Consider the following 21,672-nt stretch of genomic DNA (forward strand, 5'->3'; position numbering starts at 1 on the left):
CCTCCTCCTTCCCTCCCCAACGGAGGGGGGGAGGAGACCTCAGCCAATGGAGGGAAGGAAGGCTTTGATTTGTTCCTCTTCCGCGTGATTGAGGAAGCCAGATGACAGCAAGCTGCAACACAGCAGCAGCCCCAGAGAAAGAAGCAGGAGAGAATTTTGTCGCCCTGCACTGAGCCAAAAATCTGTGCGCTAAGGGCTAAAAAAATTTAATGCCAGCTTTTGCTTAATTTTTAAAAATATTAGTCCCCTTCTTCCAAAAATCTGGGAGGAAGTGCAAATACTTTCTCAGCTCTAGCTCACAGTGGTGGTGTACTGATTTGAAAATTACAGCTCTCCTACTGAACTGGTTCTCTTCTCCTTTTAACACATTTGCCCCCTCACTCTCTATATTTATAAATCCCAGGGGAAAGGCAGGGCAGAGAGGAGGATGAATAGCTCCCAATCCCAAAACTGTCTGAAAGTTCTGTATGCATACCCTGTGCCTCTGGCAGCAGTCTGTGGGTGCCAGGTCTTGGTCAGCCAGGGCTGTCTGTGAGTTCCACTTTGAGTCAGAAACCATGGCAATTGCTCCTCATGGTCTGCACTTGCTTTGTGGGGGCTGGGACTTGCTCATGGTGTAGATGCAATACATGCGTTCAGGCTGGGAGTCGGGTGCAAGGTGGGGTGGCAACCGTCTTCAGCAGGGCCAGCCAGGCCTTGTGAACGTTGCACTGTAGCAGCTTGTGTGAATGCCACTGCATTGGTGTGCCAGATGTGGCACATTATGTCCACTGGCACACTTTGAGATGCTACCCTATTCTAGTCTCTTGCGTTCGGGCATTCCTGGGGGTTTTGTATAGTAGCTCTGTATCAAATGTCTCAGGTGAACCGTTAGATTAGATTTTGAAACTTTAACGCTAAGGCGATTGGCAAGTGGTTGCTATCTTGGTGGGTCCCGACTCTTAAGTAATCTACAAAATCTAACAGTTTGCAAGAAGCTAGTACAAAATCAGTGGTGCTAGCTCCTTGGCTTGACCAGAATGTGTACTCACCAGAAATATCACCCTTGACTGCGCCATTCAAAATAAACAAATATGTTTGCTAATTGTGCTCAGTGAGATCCTTTCCAGTTTGACTTAGCATCTTTTGGGTGGGGGTAAGGGAAATGCTGACTCATCTGGGGGGGGGTAGCATTGTTGCTTAAATACATTTCATCAGAGGGGATGGCTCTACATTAAAATTGCCAGCTACCAAAACATTTTTGAACTATGGTGCTGGAGAAGACTCTTGAGAGTCCCTTGGACTGCAAGAAGATCAAATCAGTCAATCCTAAAAGAAATCAACCCTGACTGTTCCCTGGAAGGCCAGATAATGAAACTGAAGCTCAAAGACTTTGGCCACCAAATGAGAAGGGAGCACTCACTGGAGAAGACCCTGATGCTGGGAAAGAAAGAAAGAAACAGCAACAAACCAAAACAAGAGCACCAGGGAACTTCAGTAGGAGACGAGTTATGTACTTTTCAAGAATGCTCCAGATTTCCTGTAGCTGAAGCTTATTATCTTGAGGTGCTATGCAAACTCTGTTGGATTGTGCAGCTACAGCCTGTGCATACTGGACATTTGGCCCTAATTTTACTACTGTGGCCTGAAGTTTTTTAGAAACTAGAATAGCCAGGCTTCCCTTGGGTCTGCCCTTTCTCTCTGCAGCGGAGACATATCGTTCACATGTGGCGAATCCATCCACTGTCAGAGGCACTTGAGTCCAGGTCTCTTGAAGAATAACAATGTCAAACAAGGATAGGGATTCCAGACAGGAAGGATCCGTTCTCTTGGATGGCCAGCCAGCAGTGTTCCAGGAGAGGGTGTGGATGTTGCCATGAAGCCACAATTTGTCAATCTGTGTGGCTTGTAAGATTTTCCTCCTTTGGTGTATAGCAGCATAACACCCCTCCGTTTCATCTCTGGAGGAATGTATTTTTATCCTTTCCACGTTACCAGATGAGAAGCACTGATGGGAAGATTGAACAGTTGCAGGCTGACCAGAAAGAAGTTGATGTCTCCTTCCTCCAGAAGCACAAAAACCGGAAACGCAGAATTGCCTGGACTGTGGAGGAGCCCGAAGCTGTTCCCCCAGGGATGTTGACAGAAATTACAAAATACCTGGATTCCTTGATATACAACATATGGAAGAAAATGCTGAATATCCTCAAAGTAGTCCCATTCGGCTTTGATCCCAACACATCTGCAGGAAGGCTGTCTGTCTCTGATGACCTCGCCAGTATTTCCACTGGAAACTACAAGCTGTTGGTGGATGTCCCAGAACGTTTCTCTGCTGGATTACCCTGTGTCCTGGGCTCCAAGAGCTTTCCCAAAGGATCTCATGCTTGGGAAGTAGATATTGGCGGCATTGATAACTGGTGCATTGGAGTGGCTAGGAAGCATTGTGGGTACCAGTGAAGCTTTGGCAGCCAGTTCTGTGTAGAGCCAGTTTGGAGAGCCAGTTTGGTGTAGAGCCAGTTGGTGTAGAGCCAGTTTGGGGTAGTGGTTAAGTGTGCGGACTCTAATCTGGGAGAACCGGGTTTGATTCCCCACTCCTCCACTTGCACATGCTGATGTGACCTTGGGTCAGTCACAAGCTCTGGCACAGCTGTCCTTGAAAAAGAGAAGTTTGTGTCAGAGTTCTTTCAGTCCCACCCGCCTCACAGGGTGTCTGTTGTGGGGAGGGGAAGGGGAAGGAGTTTGTAAGCCGCTCTGAGACTCCAAGTGAAGGGCGGGGTATAAATCCAATCTCCTCTTCTTCTTCTTCCTACCTCGGGTTCGCATACATGTATCGTATGCAGGGCGATAGCAACAAGAAATGCCAGTCCTCCAAGTCAGTCCTGCTGGGGGCTGCGAGCAAGGTCAGAGTGGAGCCGGACTGTGATGAAGGGGAGCTGTCATGCTACAATGCGGAGCACAAGAGTGTCTGTGTGATCTGGAATCTGAGGTCAGTGGCAGGGACAGGATTCATTATTAAACAGTTCTACAAATCCTTTTTTAAATAATGAAAAAGAGAATCTGAGGGAGTGGGTGGCTTCTAATTTAGAATCGGTTCCATTATATTGATTTTTTTCCCACCTACAAAACAGTTCAAAGCATGATTATCATAGGATAACAGCATTTTTAAAAAACAAAAAAACACAAAGGACTTTGCAATAACTGCCAAGCAGGTGCTAAAGGGACTAGAAGACCAAGTTTTCCTAGAATTGCTGGTTCAATCTGAAAGGTTCACATGCTGAAATTCACTCTCCTGTCCTATTGGAGTTTGCTGCTGTTTTTAATTCTTTCGGGGGTTTCGCTGAAGGATTCCTTGCACATTATTGTTACAAAGGCTTTAACCAAAGCTGTTGTTATAAATTAAGTTAAAATGTGCATGCCGGCAAGAAAAAAAAGAACTAACCTGTCCTGATTGTTCTAGGGCTACTCCTATATAGCACAATCAGGCGATAACACTTTTCCTGGACTACCTTAACAGATTATAAGTGCATGTATCATGTTTTTGAATGCTTTCTCATCTAAAACTTGCTGCATATGCAAAAGTGTTCAACTTAACCCTTTCCCTGACCGTGCTGTTTTTCTATGTGCAAGGTAACATCCCCCCCCCGAAAGAGTCTCACTTTCATTTTCCCATTTCCTGTCTAAAGCTGTGGAATCCAGGAATAGCTCAGCCACGTGATTCTGCTAAATGAAGGGGTGTGCGTGGGAGTAGCCACGTGTGCCCGAGCAGAAACAAGCTGAAGCACAGAGACCTGTGAGCAGACCTTGGATCCTCGTTGTGGTTTTCTTTGCTCCATCCCCAGGCCAATGTTCCCTCTAAGCTCCACAGTGTTCTGAGCAGAAATTCTACCTCATGGGCGAAAAAAGCCAGGAGCATTAAAGTGGTGAGCAGTGTTCCCCCTAAGCTGAGTTAGTATGAGCTAGCTCACGGTTTTTTAGCCTCCAGCTCACAGATTTTTCTCTTAGCTCAGAAAAGATAGCTCCAGGGCAAACTAATTGATGCCGTAGCCAAATCGCTCGCTCACAACTTGAATGCCGGTAGCTCACAAAGTAGAATTTTTGCTCACGAGACTCCACAGCTTAGAGGGAGCACTGGTGGTGAGCGAGTCTACATTTGACTATCACGTAAATTGGGGTTTTTTAGAAGATTACTTCCATAATCTTGTAAAAATCTCAGCATAAATGCTTTAAAATTATATTTAAACTGTATGTTAGCAACAGTATAAACATTATAAGAGAAAACAGAATCAAGTCAAATTTCACCCACCCCTTTCCACTATATTGGTAGACCTGTCCTTCGGAGAACAGGTCTACCCACCTCAGGCCACTATATTGGTAATCTGATTTCCGGAGAACAGGTCTACCCACCACTATATTGGCCGCGGACTGTTGCCCTTCACTGAGCCTTAAAAAACATACCAGTACTTGAGGAAAGGGGACACTCTTGCAGTCTACTTTTTTAAAACTGAAATATGACAACCAGCATTACAGGGCAAGTATAACTGAGGAGGAACAATCATTGTCAGGGACCTGTCTACCTGAGGGACCGCCTTTCCCCCCCGTATGTTCCCCAGAGAGCACTGAGATCTGGGATGCAACATCGCCTGACCCTTCCTGGCCCTAAAGAGGCCAGGTTGACAACAACTAGGTCTAGAGCATTTTCGCTAGCTGCACCAGTATATGGGAATGAGCTCCCCAGTGAGATCCAGGCCCTGCAAGATCTCCAGCAATTTCGCAGGGCCGTGAAGACAGAGATTTTCCGCCGGGCATATCAGTGAGAGCAATGGTATGCCAGCCAAACCTTGCCGACCCGCCAAGGCATGTACTCTGTATAGGTAGATAACAATGTGGCCGATGTCTAGTTGCAATGATATACCGAGCCGCTTTTACTTATATTTATTGTATTTACGTAAAGTTGTTTAGGAGCTGCGGTGGCTCAAGTGATTAAGATGCTGAACTGCAGGCTGTGGAAGGTCGGTAGTTCAGCAGTTCGAGACCCAGGTGCCGCATGATGGAGTGAGCTCCCACCTCTAGTTCCAGCTCCTGCCATCCTAGCAGTTCGAAAGCAAGACATTGCAAGTAGATAAATAGGTACCACTTCGGTGGGAAGGGAACAGCGTTCCGTGCGCCTTGGTGTTTAGTCATGCCGGCCACGTGACCACGGAAACGTCTTCGGATAGCGCTGGCTCTTCGGCTTTGAAACGGAGATGAGCACCGCAACTCTAGAGTCGGACTCGACTGGCTTTCGAGCAAGGGAACCTTTACCTTTTAATGTAAATCTAGGAGCTGCGGTGGCTCAAGTGGTTAAGACGCTGAACTGCAGGCTGTGGAAGGTCGGTAGTTCAGCAGTTCGAGACCCGGGTGCCGCATGACGGGGTGAGCTCCCGTCTCTAGTTCCAGCTCCTGCCAACCTAGCAGTTCGAAAGCAAGACATTGCAAGTAGATAAATAGGGACCACTTCGGTGGGAAGGGAACAGCGTTCCGTGTGCCTTGGTGTTTAGTCATGCCGGCCACATGACCACGGAAACGTCTTCGGGCAGCGCTGGCTCTTCGGCTTTGAAACGGAGATGAGCACCGCAACCCTAGAGTCGGATTCGACTGGCTTTCGAGCAAGGGAACCTTTACCTTTAAAGTTGTTTTATGGATCGATTGTTTTATGTATGTTGGTTTTAGTAATGCTGTGAGCCGACCTGAGCCGCTTCGGCGGAAAGGCGGGATAAAAGCCGAATAAATAAATAAGTAGTCAGAACCCTGCCTAACCTAACAAACAGGAAGTTGCTTAAATGTCATCAACCTGCCCAAACGACCTCTTTATTCAAATATTTATATCCCACTATTCCTTGTGACTCAAGGGAGCTTACAAATCATACTGAAAAGTATAATAGGGGTGTGTAAAAAAAAAGTTTCCTCCCAGCTCCATTGTAGCCTATGGGGATCATTATAGTCAATGGGCCTCATAGGCCATAAATGGAGCATTGATCTGGGGTTTGAGGGGGCTGGCTTTTTAAGGTAGAGGCACCAAATTTGCAGCATGGCTGCTGGTGCCTCTCCTAAAAAAACCCACCCCAGTTTCAAAAAGATTGAATCAGTCAATCCTAAAAGAAATCAACCCTGACTGTTCCCTGGAAGGCCAGATAACGAAACTGAAGCTCAAATACTTTGGCCACCCAATGAGAAGGGAGCCCTCACTGGAGAAGACCCTGAGGCTGGGAAAGACTGAAGGTCAAAGAAGACGGAGACGGCAAAGGATGAGATGGTCAGACAGTGTTACCGATGCAACAGACATGAAACTGAGCAAACTCCGGAGGACAGAGGAAGACAGGAGGGCCTGGCGCGATGTGGTCCACGGGGTCGCAAAGAGTTGGACAATTTATGCAGTTACGAATTACTCATATAATACCGTGATGTATAGCTTGTAGGCTGTTAAGTTACAGGGAAAGTAATAAGGTCTTGTACGCGTGCATCCAGGAACTGGGACCAGGATGCAAACGAGCAAACCTGAAAGTTTAGCGGGAGTTCTGGTTGCTCATAGCAACCACAGCCAACTTCCTTCTACTGGAGAGCCAAGTCACTTCTAAAATTGGCTTGCCGCTTTTAAAGTGGTGACCGTTACGACAAATCAAACTCTACATGTGCCGGTGGTGTCAGGGTAGACTGAGAAGGAAAAAGAGCTCTGGACAGGGCCCTGCCCTCAGCCCCACACCCTTGACTGAGGGGAGGGAAAGGAACAAAAGCTGGCCTGCTTGTGGTGGCTGCTGCCCCCCCCCCGACCAAGTGCAGCTGGCTTGCTCTCAGTGGTAGCTACTTGCCCCACCCGCATGGGGCAATGGCCCCCAGTCTGCTGCTGCAGCAGCTATGGGAGCTACCCCTTGCTTGAAGTCAGGGTGGCCCCGGTTGGGGGGCCATCAGCGCACCAGGACCTTTCCTGGTGGCCTTAATGTCCAATCCACCCCCGGGTGGTGTTTCTCTCCCCCACAGATCCTCCTGTCACTGAAGCGTGTTCTTGCTTTTGTGCAGCGTGGGGGAAAAAAACCTTTTTTGATAAACTCTGGTCTCAGTCCCATCTACACAATCCTACGCATGTCCTACAGTCTTCCAGGAAGGTTTTACTTTTATTGAAAAGCCATAGATGCAGTAACATGAACGTGGTTAGGAATGGTGGGCTATCTTTGCGCCTAATAGGATATAGGGCATTCGTATGTGCCCCCCCCCCCAAGTACTACCCAATTAGATAGCCTCCCGCGCGCGTAGAGATGTAAAATTTTTGGAAATTTTGAAGCTCGGAGGAAAAACCGGTTTTTTTCCGGGGGAAAACGGAACTTTTCGGGAAAATTGAAAAAATGCTACATTAGCATTTCTTTTGTCTTTTCTAGATTGAAAGTCATTCTGTTACTTTAGGAACATACAATATGACTATGGACATTTTTACTTGGCATGAAATTATCACAACGAGCATATTAAAAATATAGTGTATCCAAACAATTATTTCAAACAGGATACCCACCCACATGCAAAAACAAAACTGAAACTTTTTTATTTTCTCCTGACGATCGCACCTCTTAAAGGAAGAAATGCATCTTGTTCTTGCATTGGAGGGTTCAGTCTGTAACCTAGGACTTGCTTGTCCTCAGTGCACAGGAATTAGATTAATCTGATACCATATATATATATATATATAAATGATTTGGAAAATATTTGAACACCTTGACTTAAAATATTTTATTCATCATGTTAAAATAAAATGTTCCATAATCGTTTTTCTTTTTTCAATTTTTCTAATTTTTCGGAAAAAAACCAAAAAGGCTTCAGGAAAAAAAATGGGGGAAAACCGGTTTCCCCCCGAATTTTCCCGGTTTTTTTCTGGGCCTTCACATCTCTACGCGCGTGGGCGTTTGACTGATTCTCTAACGGCTGCGAAGCTGGGAACGTAAGAAGCTCCCACGAAACCTAGACACTACCAACTCCTCCAGTGACCTTGATACGCGTTACATCTTTGAAGCAATTATGCACATGGGAAGGAATGCAAAGCAATTAGAAACATACCCCACACTCATGGCAGCTTTAGCTGACAGAGTCACGCTTAAGATGTGCTGTAACTTTTTGAATGTCACTGCATTGTGCGATCAAAGATGCTCCAGTGTGTAACCACTCATTATATAACCATTTCTAGTGTTTTGCAGTGGCCCTTCCAAAGAATGACCAAAAAGGCAGGCAGATTGTTTGGTTGATTTTATTCAGAATGTGTCCAACACAGTCAGGTTTCACATTTCCAAGCTCATCCTTTGTGTTCATAGGAACATTATATGAAGTCTTAAAAACCTGTCGAGTAGAAGGGGGAAACATGAATCCTTAGCAACCCCCCCGGGCCTTTATATAGTAGTCGATTCTCTCTGACATTGGGCTGGAAGGAGATGCAACGTCTCTATCGTGTTGGGGTGGGGTAGGATGGGGGGGAGAATCCAGGCATGCAAATAGTCCTAGAAAGGCCTTAAAAAAATCTGACTTAGCTTTTGTAACTGGTCCATCTTTTTTTTTTTTTAAGTTGAGTACTGTTAGTTTAGTTCTTTTATTTTGTCTCATTTTATTTTGTTTGGCAGTTGCAGAGGCTGACAGATAAATATGCAGCTCTTAAAGTACCCCATTCTACTAGGAAGATAGACGCTATGTGGGTCACCAGCCCCTTGCTGCCCCCTTGGCTCGGGTGTATCTGGTTCCCAAAACCATTTTGACCTCCACATGATGGTGTATTTTTTTGTTCCTGCCTTGAGCAACTACACACCACAGGATCACCAGAGCCAGCACACCTCTGACCAGCTGGGTACTTTTCTTCCCCTTTTCAACTCTAGAGCTTGTGTCTTTGCTAGAATCCTGTCCTTCTGTTTTTAAGGAGACCAAAGGTCATGTCACATAGCACAAATGGGGCCTGAAATTTCAGCCACGGCAGACCACAGCTCCACACAAAAGAAACACATCTTCAAAGTCAGGTTGACCTGTTTGGAAACACAAACTTTAAAAACAGCACAGCAAAAATGGATCTGCAATGCACTTGCTTCCCTATTTAAATACTAACAGCTTCATTTTTTTTGTTGTTGTTAACATATAAACGAACGGAATGATGGCGGATGGAGATCCCAGGATGGCTGGTCGGTGCTGCTGAGCCGGGGGGAAGACGCGGCAGGAGCAGCGAGAGGAACGGGGCTCGGATGGAGAAGGGTCTGAAGAGGCAATACAATCTCAGCATCTGTTCTAAAGTGACTCAAAAGGTGATCAAAACTGATCATTTTGCCAGTTTTAAAATATAATCTTATACAGCATTTCCCCTCCCCACCCCCCTGTAAACAGATCTGTTCATAAATAATTTGGACGTCTCCGTGACATTCATGACATCTAACAGAAGCTGAAGTAGAAAAAGGATGGATGTGTGTGTTTATGCATTGAGGAGATGTCAAGAGTACTTCGCTTTACGTTGGTGTCTCATTTAGCGTCTGGCGGGTGGATCATAGGCAGCATCAGCCGTCGGACACCGGAGGAGTGACCCACCCATATTTTTCATGGGTCTTCACTAGACTCTTAAATGTTGCCTCGGCTTCTTTGCGGCTGAAGGACTTTTTCGACTTCCCGGCTTTTCTGCAGATGCGGCCCTGCGTAAGTCAGAAGAAGAAAATCAGAATGCGGCCTCCTAGAGTTTAAGAAATCCCACCCGTCGCCAGCATCCCACCTGGCAAGGAAAAGCCCGGTTGGGCTGACCTTTTTGACAACTTGCTGCAAATACAGATCAATGAAGCATCAACACAGAATACAAAGATATGAAGAAATGGCTTTTGCAAATAAAGTCTGAAAAATGTGATGTGGGAGTCAAGCAAGAGTGCAGGTTCTAGAAACATCCGCTGGCATCCACGCTATCAAAGAGGGACCTTTCAGTTAGGCCGTGCAAAATGCCTAATGAGATGGTCATCACTTTACCGTGGAGTGCACAGGGAATGCCAAAGCAATAGCATTATGTACTTTTAGCTTCACAGGTATCAGAGGGGGAAATGTGCCTCGTGTAACAACATGGTTTAAGTGCCTTTATGACTCCAGATTCACACCTGATACACTTACACCACCATTCATACATCACCCAAATACTTCTTTTCACCTGTAAGTGTGAAGTGGTCTTATGACATTCAGCACTGTTGTGCAAAAGGCAGTATTTTACTACAGGGACAAGATATTTAAGTTAAGTTTCTCTTCAGACAATGCTTTTCATTTTTTTCCCAGCTTGCCATGTTTTAAAGATCTATAAGATCTCAGTGGTTAAGATGCTGTCAGCTGCAGACTGGAAGGTCTGTAGTTTGGCAGTTTGAGACCCGAGTGCTGCACGACGGAGTGAGCTCCTGTCTCTGGTCCCAGCTCCTGCCAACCTAGCAGTTCGAAAGCAAGAAATTGCAAATAGATAAATAGGTACCACTTTGGTGGGAAGGGAACAGCATTCCGTGCGCCTCGGCATTTAGTCATGCTGGCCACATGACCACGGAAACGTCCAGTCCCAGTTTCTGTCTTCACCCTCTGCAATACTGCAATATTGCTTTTCTATCTTGGGTGTGCAGAAATTAAGGCTGTGCCTGGAAAAGACCTCACTGCCTCCTCCTCCTCCCAAATTTAGGTTCCTGTTCTCTTTTTCATCTCCCTGCCTAAAGCTAGAACCTATCAGGGGAGGTATTCTTCAACTTTATTTATCTCTGTGTATTTTATACGCTGCCTCTCCAGAGACCTGCTGGAGATGTTTTACAGCTAAGGCGATAAACCCATGAAAACACAGCCATTAAAAACAAAGCCACTAACAAACCCTTTTAAAAAGTCAGAAACACCCAGCCGATGCCACTCAAACAAGCTGGACGTAACAGCAGCACAAGCACCTGGTATTTCTGGCCACTGTGTGACACAGAGTGTTGGACTGGATGGGGCACTGGCCTGACCCAACATTGGCTTCTCTTATGTTTTTATATGGAGCAGAGGTCCATCAGTGGCTATGAGCCACAAGTTATAGATAGGGGCTCTGGGGCAAGTGATGCTCTGTCTTCTTGGTGCTTGGGGGGGGTCAACAGTGGGATGGCTTCTAATGTCCTGGCCCCACTGGTGGACCTCCTGATGGCCCCTGGTATTTCTGGCCACTGTGTGACACAGAGTGTTGGACTGGATGGGCCTTTGGCCTGATCCAACATTGGCATCTCTTACGTTCTTAAGTGACTATCTTCTCACCCTCAGCCTCTGCATTCCCGAAGTCGAGAGCTCTCACTCAGAAGACGGACTCACTCAAACTTTGTTCTGTTGCTTCAGACCAACACAGCTACCCACCTTGAGTGGCATCGGCTGGGTGTTTCTGTTCATTGAGAGTTTTCCGTGCAGGCACACCTCAGGTCTGCACAGGCCAGCCGTAGAGAAGAATCTTCCGGCTTAAAGGAACTGAGGAGGCACCCCTCCCGTTTGGCATGCAAGGCACCGTTTTCCTGGCGAAACCATTGCACGCAGCGAGGGAGAGGCGCCATTTCTCCTCAGAGCTGCCAGAGAACAGCAGAAACCCAGAAGGACCCACAGCCAGGTAGGAGAGCGCGAGCGAGCGAGCATGCGCCTGCACAGAAGACACTCGAGGAGCAACAGAGACAGGCAGGCACATCCCCATTTTCATCATCGCTCTTCTGTCCAGGCCCACACTGGGGGAATAGTGAGCTACTCACCAAGGAAGCAGGGTCAACCTATGGATGCCAGACCCCCAGTGTGGGGAGGGGTCCCCCGGTTTCTGGCGCTTAACCCCCCAGCGCCAGCCAACTGGCCAGCGGGGAAGAATTCCCCCCCCCAAACAGGCAAGAAGCAAGAAATAAACACGACATGCCTACTTCACCCGGAAGTGACCAAGACACGCCAGTGACACTGGAAGCGACGCTCCGGTTACTGGGCAAAATTCCATGGTGCAATTAGCTTGAGACCATAGTTCTGCCCCAAAACCAGACCATCACCCCAATGTCATCGACGTGCTTACATCACTTCCGGATGACGTAGGCACGCCGCGTTTATTTCTGGCTCCCGGGTGATGGAGGCACGTCGCATTCTTCCGGCTTCCCGGTAAGCGCCCTCTCCCGTGCCCACGAGTCCTGCTGATCCGGCAGTCCCAGGTGACCTTCTCGGCCGCAAAGAGAACACAGCACAGCTCTTCCTACAGCAGACTCTCTTCTGGGATCTATATCCATGGCGTAGCGGTATGCTGAAGAGGGAGGAGAGCACCTCTTCAGTTCCTTTAAGTTAGACCTTTTTTCTCCATGGCCCGCCCACACCTGCCCAGCCTCAGGGTCTACCTGCACAGAAGAACAACAAGGATGGGCTGATTTGGGGAAGGGGGGATATTGTCCTCCCCTTAATGAGAGACTTTCTGCAAAAGACAGCCCGTGACAGAAAAGATGCCTGATAATGAGGAGTTTCAGACAGGCGATATATTCCGGTTCAGGAACCGTTCCCAAACGGTTTCTGGTCTGACATTTCAGACAGAACCGTTTTAGAACCGGTTCCCTACCAGAATATAGTTGTACTTTCACGTACAAACGCTTCTGTCCCGTTCAGGAAACGGGGCTGAACCGTTTTACCTGTAAACCACTTCCAAGTAGTCTTCAGTTTCTCCTCCGGGATCCGAAACGCCTTTCCCCCGCCGTTTTTCCCTGCGCGGGCGATCTCCGGTTTGTTTTTTTTAAAATGTTTGCTTTAGAGCGCTGTAGCGCTATAACACAACAGCAAAACAGCATTATAGCAGCCCCATTGGAATGCCTGGAGTGTTGTGTTATAGCACTATAGTGCTCTAAAGCGAACGTGTTTTTTTAAAAAAAAGCCGGAGATCGCCCATGCGGGCGAAAAACGGCAGGAAAAAGTGGGGAAAAGCAGTGGCAGCCCTATACCGATACATCATGCGAAATGCTGGCCTGGATGAATCACAAGTGGGAATTAAGATTGCTGGGGAAAAGATCAACAACCTCAGATATGCAGACGATACCACTCTAATGGCAGAAAGTGAAGAGGACCTAAAGAGCCTCTTGCTCAGAGTGAAAGAGGAGAGCGCCAAAGTGGGCTTGAAGCTCAACATCAAAAAAAGATCATGGCATCCGGCCCCATCACTCCTTGGCAAATAGAAGGGGAAGTCATGGAAGTAGTGACAGACTTCACGTTCCTGGGATCCCAGATCCCCGCAGACTGTGACAGCAGCCATGAAATTAAAAGATGCCTGCTCCTTGGAAGGAAAACGATGGCGAACCTAAACAGCATGATAAAAAGTAGAGACATCACCCTGCCAACAAAAGTCCGCATGGTCAAAGCAGTGGTATTCCCAGTAGTCATGTATGGCTGCGAGAGCTGGACTATAAGGAAGGCCGAGCGCCGAAGAATAGATTCTTTTGAACTATGGTGCTGGAGAAGACTCTTGAGGGTCCCTTGGACTGCAAGAAGATCAAATCAGTCAGTCCTAAAAGAAATCATCCCTGACTGTTCCCTGGAAGGCCAGATAATGAAACTGAAGCTCAAATACTTTGGCCACCCAATGAGAAGGGAGCACTCACTGGAGAAGACCCTGATGCTGGGAAAGACTGAAGGGAAAAGAAGACGGGGACGGCAAAGGATGAGATGGTTAGACAGTGTCATAGATGCAACGAACATGAAATTGAGCCAACTTCAGAGGACGGCGGAAGACAGGAGAGCCTGGCGTGATCTGGTCCATGGGGTCGCGAAGAGTCGGACTCGACTGTGCGACTGAACAACAAAATACCGGTTTACTCCACAATGGATCAAAAACGGCTTCAAACCGGCTTCAAAAGGGTCATGTGAAATTCCTCAATGTTTCTGCCATTCTGAGTCTCTTTCACTCTGAACTGCCTCAGCGAACATACCAAAGCCCAAAGTGAGGCTAAGTAGCTTTTCAGAGAACAGCCAGCCAGACACTAACAGCAACAGCATAAAGAAGAGTACGTATATTATGAGTTTGGGAAGAACTGTTCCTAAAATGTTGCTCTGTGGGGAAGAGGAACAAGGAAAAGAAGAAGACGGAGAGGAAGAGGAGAAGGAGAAGGAGAAGAAGAAGAGATTGGATTTATACCCCACCCTGCATTCGGAGTCTCAGAGCAGCTTACAAATGCCTTTCCCTCCCCCTCCCTACAACAGACACCCTGTGAGGTAAGCGGGGCTGAGAGAACAGCTCTGAGAGAACTTGCGACTGACCCAAGGTCACACCAGCAGCTGCATGTGGAGGCGTGGGGATATCAAACCCGGTTCCCCCAGATTGGAGTCTGCGCACTTAACCCTTATATCAAACTGGGACATCTTGGAGATTTGGGGGCGAAGCCTAGGGAGGGCAGCGTTTGGGGTGGGAAGGGACCCCAGCTCGGGATAATGCAAAAGAGGCCACCTTCCAAAGCAGCCAGTTTCTCGCGGGGAACTGATCTGTGTAATTCCGGGTGATCTCCAGGCCCCACCTGGGGGTTGGCAGCTTTATATCCAAAGTTCCAGTCATGGAATTTCTGTGTCACAGAGGGTGGCGTTCAGATGGGGCGTTTCAGCCGGCAGAATCTGTACCGGTACAAGCAGAGCAAGGCGAGGCAGCATTCCTTTGTTGCTTGCCCCCAGGCATCTGATAACCTCAGGATACTGCTTAAAGGACACCTGGAGGTTGTCTTTGACTGACAGCCACAGATAGGCCAATCCTCCAAGAATGCCTTCTGCCTTGACTATTGCAGGCTTCTTTGTCAGGCCTGGATTATCTGGTTCGATCCAGATTTTCTGGCTGTCACTGTATGGGTGCGTTCAGATGGGGCGTTTCAGCTGGCATAAACTGTACCGGTTCCAACCGGTGCAGTTTATGCTGGCTGAAATGCAATCACACTTACCTCCTGTCTGCGGGGCCCATCGCTGTATGCCCGTTCACACACAGCGGGCGTCGGCGGTTTGTTGTGTTTTTTTAAACTCCTTTTGTGCATGTGCATAGGCAGCCATCCACAGAATGGCGATCTTCACGCATGCGCAAAACACCCCGTCCAGAAAAGCATGCCCTGAAGAGAGGACGTACCTTTAAAGTTTAAAGAGCAAACTGGCTTCCCTGAGGTCCCGGACTCCTCTAAAACGTTAAACTAAGGACCTTTTCTTTCTTTTTTTTAAACAAACGCCGGGGCGAAGCTTGAGGCCACGTCGGGGGCAGGCATGACAACATCGAGCAGATGCATCGGTGGGTGCTGCCATATGACCCAGAGGACTTTGAGGAACTGGGCTCCTCCAAGGCTGCAACTCCCCCTCTGCTACCAGATACTCTGGCTTCTCCCGACATGGCACCCAGCCTATCTCCACCCTCCCTGCAAGCAGACAGTGTGGCCACACCTAGCAGAGCAACGCAGAACGGTCCACCACAGCCAGAAAGTGCCCACTTATCTCCAGGACTTTGTGTGTGGGTGTCTTTCAGACCAAGGGGGGAGGGGTGTAATGCCCCGTCTGAACGCACCCATAGTGTGATACAACTAAAATGTATAATTACTCATGTCCATTAGAGCCACAGATGGCTCCAACATATGGATTAAGAAGGTATATTTTTCTACAAAGAAAAACACCAAATGCTTAAAAAAATCAGGGGCTTTTTAGAAAAAACTCTTTTTATAAGGAGTTTGGGTAGCAATCCAAGATGCTCTACCACAATCAGGTAATGGGAGATACTACAGTGGGCAATGGTTTCGCTTCTCCTCCCCTCCCCTCCCCACCCCTTCCTTTGCCATGCTGGGAGGCTAAACGGATGGAAGAAGAGAAGAAGAAGAAGATTGGATATATACCCCACCCATCAGTCCGAGTCTCAGAGGGGCTTACAAACTCCTTTCCCTTCCCCTCCCCACAACAGACACCCTATGAGGTTGGCGGGGCTGAGAGAGCTCTTGAGAGAGGACTGCTCTTGAAAGGACAGCTCTTATCAGAACTATGGCTTGCCCAAGGTCATCCAGCCAGGTGCAAGTGGGTTATCAAACCCGGTTCTCCCAGATTAGAGTCCGCAACTGGATGCCACTGTACAACTTGGCCGAACATTTCCTGAGGTGAGGTTGCCAGAGATAAGGAAAGACGGACAGGTGAAGACAAGGGGGTGTCAGGCTCCTGGTTCAATCAACTCGTCGTCTCATAGTCTTTTATTGTTGTTGTTCAGTCGCACAGTCGAGTCCGACTCTCCGCGACCCCATGGACCAGATCACGCCAGGCCTTCCTGTCTTCCGCCGTCCTCTGAAGTTTGCTCAACTTCATGTTCATTGCATCGATGACACTGTCTAACCATCTCATCCTTTGCCGTCCCCGTCTTCTTTGACCTTCAGTCTTTCCCAGCATCAGGGTCTTCTTCTCCAGGGAGCGCTCCCTTCTCATTGGGTGGCCAAAGTCTTTTATAGAAAAGCTTTATTAAAACTAAGAGTAGTGATACACAGAGAGATTCTTTGTTCAGACTGATTAAAATATCTAAGATTACAACTTGTAAAGGTAAAACAACAGGACAAACTCCCATGAGCAAGATCGCCATTCTGTGGATGGCTGCCTTGCGAAGACTGGTCCTTTTGAAGTGCAGAGGAAAGATCCCCCCCCCCCCCCCATTCCCATGAGAAAGTTAACATCAGCCAACCGCTCTATACATACACACATCCCCCCCCCTTCATCTCTCCTTCCCTGGGTTTATGGCAGATCAGGCTGAAGGATCAAACAGGCATTTGGCAGAGTCATTTACATAGCAGGACGGTGCCGACTCTGACGGGGCGGGTAGATAAAGGTAGGTTAGCTGGTGGGTAAGAGAGAAAGAGAGAGAGTTGGACTATAAGGAAGGCCGAGCGCCGAAGAATAGATTCTTTTGAACGCTGTCAGATTAGCAAGAATGGAAAACAACTGTGCAACATCACTGTAGTACTTCTTCTGTGTACTCCTCTGGCTGACTGTCCCTTGGACTGCAAGGAGATCAAATCAGTCAATCCTAAAAGAAATCAACCCTGACTGTTCCCTGGAAGGCCAGACACTGAAGCTGAAGCTCAAAGACTTTGGCCACCCAATGAGAAGGGAGCACTCACTGGAGAAGAAGACCCTGATGCTGGGAAAGACTGAAGGTCAAAGAAGACGGGGACGGCAAAGGATGAGATGGTTAGACAGTGTCATCGATGCAACAAACATGAAGTTGAGCCAACTTCAGAGGACGGCGGAAGACAGGGAGGCCTGTCGTGATCTGGTCCATGAGTTCGCAAAGAGTCGGACTCGACTGTGCGACTGAACAACAAAGAGAGAAAGAAGCAGGGAAAGGGAAATGCTGTAAGGGCTGCCAGGGAAAGAAAGAAGAAATAATGGGGGAGTGGATGCAAGGAAAACAAGATGCCCCCAAAGTCCTTGTACATCCTCCATTTGGTCCCTATAACAGCAAACCTGATGGTCCAGCACCTATCAGAAGGACAATGAAAGGGGGGCACCCACAAATGTGGGGAGGGGGTGGACTTCCCAGGTAGGCAGACTAAAGCTGGCTTAGATCCACGGGAGAATTTCCATGTGTGCAAGAGTGGAATGATATTTACTGATTCCCCCCTCCTGCAGCCTATCTCTAATGCCCCCCCTTCAGTTCCTAGGAGTCCCCCACCCACCCTGGAGCAGCCTTTGGGGTGCAGGAGGAGAGACGAGAGATGGGGAAACCGTGCTTTGTGGGAGGGAAATCCCCTCCGTTCATGCACACCCCTCTGGTGGATCCAGAATATTAATTTGTGAATGAAACCAAAAGAACTCCCTCCCCTCCTAAAAGAAGCCAAACACTATCTTGATGAACACTGTATGCAAAAGAAAGGGTGAGACTGGCCTGCTCAGATTTCTAGCAGCGAATGCTCCCTTCTAAGCTGTGGAGTCTTGTGAGCAAGAACTCTACTTTGTGAGCTACTGGCATTCAAGTGGTGAGCCAGCAATTTGGCTGCTGCATCGATTAGTTTGCTCTGGAGCCCTCCTTCCTGAGCGAAGACAAAGATGTGTGAGCTGGGGGCTAAAACACTGTGAGCTAGCTCACACTAACTCAGCTTAGAGGGGACACCGCTAACATCTTATGATAACCTAGCCTAGGGCATTAACTGGGATTGGAGAAAACCAGCCTCCTGATTAACTGCAACCCAAGGCCTTTTTAGGCCATGAAGGGAAAGGAGTTCCTGACAATGTTGTCGTGGAATGTGTTGCTGAATTTATTTGCTGAAATTATTTGCTGAAAAATATTTCCAGGTGGTTTATGATTTACCATGTTTTGCTCTGGCGAGCCTGCACCTGACAGTTACTTGGTCAGTATGGAAGCCGGCAATGGAAAATCCTTGTTTTGAAGCTTGAGATCAGAGGTGAAAGTCTGCAATATCTAGCAGTAAGTCTGCATTTTTTGCTTTTAAGTAGACAACAGACATCCATAATCAGACGCTCCAGACAACAAGATAAAGAGCCACGGCCTTTCAAAAAAAAGGGGGGGGGGAGTATTGAGATATTCTGCTAGCAGTGGTGGGTCTTTCCCCTCCTTCCAAAAGTTCTCTGTGACCACTGAAAAGATAATGTGTAAACCAATGTGGGACAGGTGGTTGTGGAGAAAATAATCCATCTGCAGACTGCCCACAGCATGCAACCACACAAATCAACACAAACACAGGGTTTCCGTTCCTAGGCCCCGGTCACACGGGCAGGAAACTGCAGAGGAGAAGCGTGGCTGTTTGCCCTGGGGCAAACTACTGCGCAGTTACGTGATCAGACCTCCCGTGGAGGTCCTGTGGAGGTACCGTGGAGGTTCCATGGCAAGGGAGAGGTGCCGATCACAGGACAAGCCGGCGCGCAACAAAGAAGCGCGCGCCGCGGCAAACTGTTTTTTATTTTTGTGTACATGACAAATGCGCATGCTCCGTTGGGTGCGCATGCGCATCCACAGAGACCTGGACAAAAAAACCCCACCTTATTTGCAAGGGGACATGGGCGGGCGCCGCATGCCACCGGAAACGCGATCAGACGCCCGCCCTTGCCCCGCAGTTTCCGGAAACTAGTACCTCCAAGGTACTAGTTTTTTGCCACGCAGTTTCGGCTGGAAGCCTCGGTTGAGCCACGGGAGCGCTACGCTTCCCAGATGTGCTGGTGAGATCGCGCCCGGAAACTCCGGCTGTTTTCCGTCTCACTTGTGTGGCTTCTGTTACGTGTGACCGCAGCCCTAAAATGTCTTTGACTCTCCAACAAGGGGTAGATAATAGGATCCCAGGTCTTTTGCCCCCCCCCCCCCAGGCAAAATGTATAGCAAAGTGGCTCTAGACTTTTTCTAGAACTACGGAGTCATTCAGTGTTCAAAAGGGGAGGGTTACATATACTCAAAGGAAGCATTCTGCTTCAGAGACTCAGGCCGTTTTTGTTTTGCAGAAAATTCTGCCACCACAGGTATTTTTGAGAGCCAGTTTGGTGTACTGGTTAAGTGCGCAGACTCTAATCTGGGAGAACCGGGTTTGAATCCCCACTCCTCCACTTGCAGCTGCTGGATGACCTTAGGCAAGCCATAGTTCTGTCAGAGCTGTCCTGGAAAGAGCTCTCTCAGCCCCACCTCCCTAACAGGGTGTCTGTTGTGGGGAGGGGAAGGGAAAGGAGTCTGTAAACCGCTCAGAGACTCCGAGTGAAGGGCGGGGTATAAATCCAATCTCTTCTCTTCTTGTTTTTCTACCACAACACTGTGAAATTTTGCCTTTGGTAGGAATACAGCCCCAATGGCAAGAACTGTAATTTTTATTTTCAGGGGGTTTGAGGGCTTGAAGCATTTGAAATGCTTCACCATATAAAGGGAAAGGAGGGGGTGGAGGTTATGAATGGAAGGGTGAGCCGCTGGACTTAGCAGGCAGCTACGAACAGACTAACTGCCTATGCTGCCTCAGAGCAAAGGCCTACTTCGGCCAGCACTGTCTTCAACAGCGGAGAATTAGATGCCCTTGGGAACCTAACAAGCAGAGCAAGGCGAGGCAGCATTCCTTTGTTGCTTGCCCCCAGGCATCTGATAACCTCAGGATACTGCTTAAAGGACACCTGGAGGTTGCCTTTGGCTGACAGCCACAGATGGGCCAATCCTCCAAGAATGCCTTCTGCCTAGACTATTGCAGGCACCTTTGTCAGGCCTGGATTCTCTGGTTCGATCCAGATTATCTGGCTGTCACTGTATGGGTGCGTTCAGAGGGGGCGTTTCAGCCGGCATAAACTGTACCGGTTGGAACCGTTGCAATTTATGCCGGCTGAAACGCGATCAGACTCACCTCCTGTCTGCGGAGCCCATCGCTGTATGCCCGTTCACATGCAGCGGGCGTCGGTGGTTTGTTTCTTTTTTTTAAGCTCAGTTTGTGCATGCGCATAGGCAGCCATCCACAGAATGGCGATCTTCACGCATGCGCAAAACACCCCGTCCAGAAAAGCATGCCCTGAAGAGAGGACTTAACTTTAAAGTTTAAAGACCAAACTGGCCTCCCTGAGGTCCCGGACTCCTCTAAAAGGTTAAACTAAGGACCTTAAAAAAAAAAAAAATGCCGGGGCGAAGCTTCGCCCAAGCGCATATCGCCGACCTAAAAAAAAAAGGCGGGCGAAAATTGGAAGCCTTGGGCTTCCGAACGGAAGTGGCTCTACAACGGTGAAGAGCAATCAGACGGGGGGGGGGGGAAGAGGGGTACAAAAGCACTCAGAATACCGCCACTTGGGGACCTAGTGGCAGAATACAACGGTTTAAAGCTCTTTGCGACGGTTAGGGACGGAAGGCAGACGTTCGCCGTGTGAACGCCGGTAAGTACACCGATTCCAACCGGCACCTATACCGTTGCAAATGCCCCGTCTGAACGCACCCTATGTGTCACATTTCCTGTCACTGTTATTTTTCCAACTGAGTTGGTGTCATGGCGTCAAGACATTCTGTAGCAATACTGCTGCCAGTGGATGAACTGCAGCATTACCAGAGTAGTACAGTGGAGAAAAAGTCAGTCCTCTGGTCTCCAGTGTGGATCCACACTCTGCTGTGATCATCACAGAAAGAGAATTCTGGAGGGGCAGAGTCATGAATACCAGGGTGCTTCTCAAACTCAAAAGATGTGTGGTGGTTTTGTGGCTCCTTTACACTAGTGGAGACACATTCTCGCACTAGCCCTTGCCCAAACTAAGTGCACGATAAACTTTGTGGCACCAGCTTGATTTCACACGATTCTGCTATGAATTTTGCAAAAAACAGCCGTTCCAGATGCAGACGTTTCTCTGGACTGCAGCTTTTGTTTTGTTGCAGCTCTTTATGTCCATGTAACCTACTCCCTTGCTTGTTTGGACACACTGTGAGGTTGTTTGGCTTCTACCCCAGAGGGAAGCTGTTAGGATACAGTTTGTTTGCAGCCTATTGAGGCTGCTGGGAAAATACAGTGCTTTGCTTGCCCCCTGCTGATTGGTAGCATTTTGTACCCCGCTGAGTGACGAAAGGGCGCAGTTTGAGTTGTATAGTTGCGAAGTCTGTGACTCAGGCCTTGTCCTGTGTGATGTGTGTTTCAGAATCTCAACTGGATCAAGAGTCTGAATTGCTGCTTTTGGGGGAATGAGCCCGATTAACCTGGATGGCCGGGCGAAAGCCTGAATGGCGGATCCATTCCATTT

General features: G+C 48.3%; 1 protein-coding gene and 1 pseudogene across 1 annotated transcript in view; one reads left to right on the top strand and one right to left on the bottom strand.

The window, feature by feature from the left end:
• The first annotated feature begins 1,977 nt into the window (after nt 1-1,977).
• Nucleotides 1,978-3,681, top strand: LOC107123743 (annotated as a pseudogene).
• A 4,558-nt stretch (nt 3,682-8,239) lies between these two features.
• UBE2QL1 (ubiquitin conjugating enzyme E2Q family-like 1) overlaps nt 8,240-21,672 on the bottom strand; it is a 33,510-nt gene continuing 20,077 nt past the window's right edge. The window contains exon 2 of the mRNA XM_015427084.1: nt 8,240-9,656. Within this exon, the coding sequence (XP_015282570.1) occupies nt 9,525-9,656 (132 nt within the window). The 3' untranslated portion in view covers nt 8,240-9,524. The remainder of the gene's footprint in view (nt 9,657-21,672) is intronic.

Source organism: Gekko japonicus, unplaced genomic scaffold, assembly GCF_001447785.1.
Source record: "Gekko japonicus isolate JY-2015 unplaced genomic scaffold, Gekko_japonicus_V1.1 scaffold458, whole genome shotgun sequence".
In the NCBI taxonomy this organism is placed as follows: Eukaryota; Metazoa; Chordata; class Lepidosauria; order Squamata; family Gekkonidae; genus Gekko; species Gekko japonicus.